This window comes from Teleopsis dalmanni, chromosome 1 (genome assembly GCF_002237135.1).
Source record: "Teleopsis dalmanni isolate 2A chromosome 1, ASM223713v2, whole genome shotgun sequence".
Classification (NCBI taxonomy): Eukaryota; Metazoa; Arthropoda; class Insecta; order Diptera; family Diopsidae; genus Teleopsis; species Teleopsis dalmanni.
In genome coordinates, this window is record NC_051846.1 from 233,615,864 (window position 1) to 233,623,166 (window position 7,303).

The 7,303-nt window shown below is 32.1% G+C and overlaps 1 protein-coding gene and 1 pseudogene across 1 annotated transcript; one reads left to right on the forward strand and one right to left on the reverse strand.

Moving 5' to 3' along the window:
* Positions 1 to 819: 819 nt before the first annotated feature.
* Positions 820 to 1,577, reverse strand: LOC119668013 (annotated as a pseudogene).
* Positions 1,578 to 3,586: 2,009 nt separating this feature from the next.
* Positions 3,587 to 6,575, forward strand: LOC119672691 (ATP-dependent RNA helicase p62-like). Its single transcript, XM_038083807.1, has 4 exons — positions 3,587 to 3,641; positions 3,780 to 3,895; positions 4,079 to 4,854; positions 4,917 to 6,575. Exons 2-4 carry the CDS (start codon positions 3,787 to 3,789, stop codon positions 6,342 to 6,344), a joined length of 2,313 nt encoding a protein of 770 aa, XP_037939735.1. The 5' UTR covers positions 3,587 to 3,641; positions 3,780 to 3,786; the 3' UTR covers positions 6,345 to 6,575.
* Positions 6,576 to 7,303: the final 728 nt, after the last annotated feature.

Here is a 7,303-nt window from a genome sequence, read left to right on the forward strand (position 1 = left end):
TTAAGGTAAAGAAATTTTTACAGTAGTTTTAAAGCTAGAACTTAATACTTTTTATTTAATTATACAGTTGAGACTGTTTTTTATAAATAGCGGTCCATTAAAGTAACCAATATTAAGACTATTTCAAAGTTTCTATTTTGGTTAACGACTACAATATATAGTCACAAGACTTATTTACATCTGATATTCTTATATCTACACATGTTATAAGGACTCTCAAAAATATGGCTATATATTAATAAATTTTGTTTATAATTATTTAATTAATTTTAATATGTGTGTATTGTCTTTTACCGCGTCCAGTAACCTTTTCCAACCAAACTAGCTTCCACTAGCAAATTGGTGATACCGATTGTAATTACATCTCACATAATATGTGGATCAATTTGACGCACTGTGCTAACACGATATTATAGTCCTTAAGATTAATATAAAATTTTTTAAATTTATTTTTCTACCTGTTTATAATTTTAATCTGGCTGTAGGTCTCTTTTTGTTAATAATTAAACGTTTAATATTTTTTTAGAACAATGAGGATGACGTATCGTAATTCTGGTGATGACTCTCAAGGAGATTCGATATATAGAGTATGATAAAAAATATTAAACGTTTAATTATTTAACAAGAAGGGATCTACGGTCAGATTAAAAATATATAAAAAAACCATTTTAAGATTAATGTTTATAACTGTGGTACTGATATCATTAAAAAAGGGTTTGGTGAATTTCCTATTTTACAACATATGCTTTAAAAAAATACATAACCTTCAACCTTTAGTACAATACCAAAGAATGAACACACATTTAAAACAGAATGCAGTTTTATATAAAATATATTATTTATTTTTTTGTAAAAACCATTGATGTAACAACGTTGCCGACTTTCCCGCCAAATTTAAATGACGGTGTTGGTATTGTACATTTTTTGAGAAATTTATCTGCAAAACTTAAAATTAATTCGTCTTCAGTCCAATTACACGATGTAATTATGAATAAACTCTTCTCGTCCATAATGTTTAGCACAGAATTTATATATAAATCTCGTTTCTGCTTTGAGTTATCAGGACACAAACTTATCGCATCGTAAGTACCTTTATCATGGACAATTTTAAATATACCAAGTTTTTTCATTTCTTCTAGATTTGTCAGATCGGCTACTGCATATTGTATATTTAATTTTCTGTCATCTTTTATACTATTGGCTAATTGAACAGCTTTTGGGGAGTAATCTACTCCCAATAATTTGTTATAACCTCTTGGGCCTAGTTCTATAAGTAGCAATGCCGTTGCCACAACCCAAATCAATTATGCGATCGTCTTCTCCCATATGAATCTGCTTTAAATCCAAGTAATTATAACGATTTTGTGAGTCCTCATCAAACCATATTTCACCAACATCTCCATTTCTGTTGTAATTATAGATTTCGCGACTATAGCTGGTTTCCCAATATTCCATTGTACCCAGTTCAGAGCTATCCAATTCTTCTATAGACATCTTGTTGTAACGAATTTAGATAAATATAAAGTAACAAATTATAAGATTTATACAATTTTTAATGATTTACTGAAATAATTTATAGCAATAATTAACAGAAAAAATAACTGAAGTCAAAATAAATCAACAAATAAAATCGTGCCGATTAAATTTTGACGTTTCGCTTCTGCCAAGCACATATGAGTATGAAAACAGTGTTGCCATGTATAATTTTTATTAGAAATTGAATTTATACATAGCATGCAAATTTTTTCTATGAAGAAAATTTTAATTTATGTAGGCCGTGTTCGAGTTCGAGTAAATTGAGGTAAAATAGATTAAAATTTCCTAGGGATTTTTTGCACTGCATTTATGTAAATAATTATTTAATAGTTTTTATTAGTTATTGCAGTTATTTATTATTTTTGGTTTTCAAATTTATTTATTTATTTATTAAATATCTTAAAAAATTAACACAATGGTAACACTTAAGTTACCTAATTTTTATCTAATTTACATTATTCGAAATTCTGGTAAATACCAACATTCGCTGCCATACCGACATAATTTACTATTTACCTCAATTTACACGCACACGGCCGTAAAGATATATAAAGACATATATATAATATGAACTCTCTTATTTGCTTTATGCTAAATAAAAACATATATAAATACAAATAAGAAATAAAAATAATATATATTACATATTATATTTTATATACATTAAGTTTTTAGTTTCTGTTTACATGATATAATTTGTGATTGTTTTTGAACATTTCAAGTTCAATTTTAATTTTGTGAAACAGCTGTTTTCCACCGAATACTAAAGAATTTATCAAACTTATTGTGTGCTACAATGTTTTTTTTTTATTTCATTTCTCTCACCTAATTTAGCTTTTATATTATTTTTGTTAGTAGAGCCTTGTAAAAGTTTATGTATGGACGATGAGTTCAAATTAGGAAGATAAACAACTGTAGAGGTATGTTTTATACTTTCAAAACATTGGACAATTACTCGACTAAAAATGAGTCGACATTACTCGACATAAAATGCTTTATCCTCAATATTTTTTATATATATATATTATATATTTAAATTCTATATTTTATTATAATTGCTTTACTTCATTGAAGCATGTTCACAGAATTTCTTTTACGTACTCATTTAATGCTTAAACATTACTGAACATTACCGTGGTTAAATTTAATAATATATCACACAAAAAAATTAAAAGTATATATGATATATTAAATATTTCATTAAACACTTACTTCCTCAGTGCCTTTGTTTACAGCTTAGCTGTTTGTTTACATATATATACATATATTTTACATATAAAACACAACATACATTTCCAATTTTGGTAATTTCACTTGCGAAAAGTTTATTTTTAAGGGTTCGATAATTTCGATATTTATATATTCGATATTCGATATTTTTCGCCTTAAATGAGTTGATTTATTGATATTAAGTGTATATGTATTAAAAATACATTTTGTATGACATTACAAAAACAATAACATTGAATGAAAAATGTATTTTTTAGCTTCGTTTTAAAAAATATTCGGGAGGGCGGTGTGAGTTATATATTATTTTCAAGAATAAGTTATTCCTGATTTTTATATTTTTAAGGCAAAAATAATAGTTATTTGTGCGTTTTATAATAAAAAGCAAAATATAAGTGTTATTTTTGATGAATATAATATAAAGCAAATTTAGGACGTGTGCGAGTTAGGCTAAATTGATACTAAACCAAATGGGACTTTTCTTGGGATTTTTTGCACTGCACACATTTAGCCATTTATCAGCACCTATCGACACATCACTACATTATCGGCATAACTTAAAATTTCCTTAATTTAGAACGCAACTTAGCCTAACTCGCAACGTCCGTAATTATTATGTTTTAAGCTTGATTTTAAAACGCGAATGATAACAGTTATAAGTTGATTACATGTCAGATTTTTTTAAACAAATCGAAATGGCAACTCTAAAAATTTCCCTAATTCCGAAATATTTTCTACCGTATGTCAAACATATAAAAATTTCTGATGCATTTCGGCTTCGATAAGGATTTGTATACAAATTTTTAAAACCGCTTAATGTTTTAATATTTATGTTATTAATCCAAAAAAATAATAAGTTAATACGTACCGTAGTACAGGTTAGTAAAACTAATATATTGTGCAACATATAAATAGAAAATATGTCAATAACGCATAAGTGTTAATGTCAACTATATTTCGCCGTATAATTTTTTTGTGCGTTTACAAAAAATAAATTTTTTTTTGTTAATTTGCAGACATCTTATGAATAATATGTCTCCACGAAAGTCTAAAGGAAAGGCGCGCGAAAGTGTGCGTCTTGGTCGTATAAGTAAAGGTGGCAAAAAGAACCGCACTAAAGGAAGTTTCTCAAGTAAGTGCTAACAAAATTTAGATGAAGCTAAATTCCATTTTAATTTGTGTTGAATTGGATCAAATAATTTATTTTTATTTGCTGAATTTATATTCTAAATAATAGTGGAATTTAAGAATTAAAAATTACATGCATTTATCAGTCAGATTTAATTGATTTTAAACATTGTATTTATTTACTTAGATTTGCGTACAATAAATTGGTTAGACATGAAGCTTCCACCGTTCGAGAAAAACTTTTATGAGGAGCACCCTCGTACGCGTAGTCGTTCAGCTAACGCCGTTGAAGAATATCGCGCCGCCAACCAGATAACTGTACGTGGTTTAGCTCCTAATCCAATACCGTTCTTCGATGAAGCTTGTTTTCCAGATTACTGTATGAATGAAATTCGTCGGCAAAGATATACCGAACCTACTCCTATACAAGCACAAGCGTGGCCGATTGCTATGAGTGGTTCCAATTTAGTTGGAATCGCTATGACTGGTTCGGGGAAAACATTGGCTTTTATATTACCGGCTATTGTTCATATCAATAATCAAACACCGTTACAGCCCGGTGAAGGACCAATAGCCTTGGTCTTGGCACCAACTCGCGAACTGGCGCAGCAAATTCAAACGGTAGCTACTGATTTTGGCTCCAATTCATTTGTTCGCAATACATGTATTTTTGGTGGCGCACCGAAAGGAAAACAGGCAAATGATTTGGAACGAGGTGTTCAAATAGTCATTGCCACACCTGGTCGCCTTATTGATTTTCTTGCCAGCGGTAACACAAATTTGCGTCGCTGCACTTATTTGGTATTAGATGAAGCTGATCGTATGTTAGATATGGGTTTTGAGCCACAAATTCGTAAAATTTTGGGTCAAATACGCCCAGATCGTCAAATTTTGATGTGGAGTGCTACTTGGCCAAAAGAAGTGCGCCAACTTGCTGAAGATTTTCTTGGCGACTATATCCAAGTGAGTAATTATTAATTATAGTATGTAATTAAATATTTTATTATAAAAAATATTATTTACAGATAAATATTGGTTCGCTTGAGCTCGCTGCTAATCACAATATTCGCCAGTTAGTAGACGTGTGTGATGAATCGGATAAGGGTGTTAAGTTAAAAGAACTGCTCTCACATATATATGATCAAGCACACGCTCCTGGTAAAATAATTATCTTTGTTTCAACCAAAAAAAAGGTGGACGAATTAGCACGTTTTATTAACGGTTTTGGGGTTCATGTTGGCGCCATACATGGCGATAAATCCCAAGTGGACCGCGATAAGGTATTAGGTGATTTTCGTTGCGGCCGATCAAATATATTAGTTGCAACAGATGTAGCTGCACGGGGTTTGGATGTTGACGGCATTAATCATGTTATAAATTTTGATTTTCCGCAATCGGCAGAGGACTATATACATCGCATTGGTCGAACTGGTCGAAAACACTGCACTGGTACGTCGTATGCATTTTTTACCCGTAAGAATGCGAAATGTGCAAGTGGTTTGATCGATGTATTGCGTGAAGCCAATCAACCGGTGAATCCAGATTTGGAACACTTGGCTCTTCATGGTGAAGATGTTGGTGATGGTGGCAAGGGCGGCAAGTCTCGAAATCGTGCTGATCGTGGCAACCGTGGTGAACGGATTGGACTTGGTAATGATATATTTGAAAAAATTATGAGTGCAAATAATATCAAGGGAAACTCAAATAGTGCATATAATGGTGGTATAATGGCTAGTCGTGGTGAGAACAATTATTCACCATCGTTTGATATGCCCAGACGCGGTCGTAATGACTTCATATCATCTATTGGTATGCCGAGTCGCAGTAATAGTGATTATCCCTCATCCATTCGTATGCCCAGTCATAGCAATGGTGATTACCCCTCATCTACTCGTATGTCGGGTCACAGTAATGGTGATTACCAATCATCCACTCGTATGAATTCTGGTCGCGGTGGTAATGACTACCCATCATCCATGGGAATGTCTGGTCGCGACGGTGGCGATTATCCATTACCGTTTGGTATGTCCGGTCGTGGTGGAAATAATTATCAATCATCTATTGGTATGTCTGGACGTGGTGACGATGATTTTCAGCCAATGTCGGGAATGTCTGGTCGTGGTGGTAGTGATTACCAATCATCGATGAGTATGTCTGTTCGTGGTGGCAGTAATTACCCATCATCGATGAGTATGTCTGGTCGGAGTGGCAATGACTTCCTATCATCGTCTGGTATGTCTGGTCGTGGTGGAAATAATTATCAACAATCTGGCAACAATGGAAACTACGGCGGCAACTTCGATAGCAGTAATTTTGGCGGTGATAGTTATGCTGGTCATAGCTATTCTGGTGTTAATTATGGTGGTAATATCCATGGTGCTAACAACTACTCAAATGGTAGTGGCTTTGATGCTGCAGCACTACGATCTCGTAATTTCAACTCAAGACATTAGCTGCAGACATTAGTTTGAAATTTGCAATCTGGCAAATAGGTTAGCCAAACACATTTTCCGATTTCGGAAATAAAAAAGTATAATTAATTTTTTGCTTTAAGTAAGAATTTGTCTACATAATTTTTTATGTAAATTTATATTCTCCTAATTTAAGATAAACATTTCTAGAAATATTAGAATTACAGGGCTAATTTTGAATTTAATTAAGTTTTACGCCTATATTTATAATTATAACCCAAAGATATTCATTGAATTTTTACTTTTGTTAACAAATTTTTTAATTTAATTTTAAATTTGAAACGTATTTTTTTTTTAAATCTTTATTTAAAATAACTATAAACTGTATAGAATAGAATACAGAATAAATTAAAAAGAAAAGTTTTTTGTCTTTTATATTAAAAACAAGGATGGCAAATAGCGCTTAAGAAAAATTCATAATCCACTTTTTAAAACAATACAGTCCAATGAGAAGTAGTTGAGCAAAAACACTGCACTGCTCACAACCAATTTTCAACACAATAACCTTAGCGCGAAGAACAGAAAACTGATCTACAGCCAGATAATCAGAGCAGCACTACTCTACGAGTGTGTCGCATATAGCAAAGTTGCCAACTCTACTATCCAGAAGCTGCAAGTTGCTCAAATTCTGGCTCTCCGAAGACTATTCAAAGTGCCTTGATACATCCGCACAAATGACATGCTAAGAGACCTTAGAATAGACCAGGTCAAAAAATACATAAGGGACGGAGCCTCGAAGTTATTCGCAAAAACCGACAGGCTGCCCCCTCTTAGCACTATCTAATCTCAGAATAATCTACGGAGTGGTACGAAGATCTTAGATCATTCATCGAATAATCACGAAGCTTTTAAGGAATACATAAATTAGTCAGTGAAAAGGGTGTGATTCTGCAGAAACCATCCCAGCTATCAAAGAGTAAAGTGCCCAGATGTACTAACTC

Bases quoted from the DNA above. Each gene is read 5' to 3' on its own strand.
- LOC119672691 (XM_038083807.1), top strand. From the start codon at position 3,787: ATGAATAATATGTCTCCACGAAAGTCTAAAGGAAAGGCGCGCGAAAGT. The intron at 3,896-4,078 runs GTAAGTGCTAAC...TTATTTACTTAG, and splicing joins CACTAAAGGAAGTTTCTCAA to ATTTGCGTACAATAAATTGG. The intron at 4,855-4,916 runs GTGAGTAATTAT...TATTATTTACAG, and splicing joins TTCTTGGCGACTATATCCAA to ATAAATATTGGTTCGCTTGA.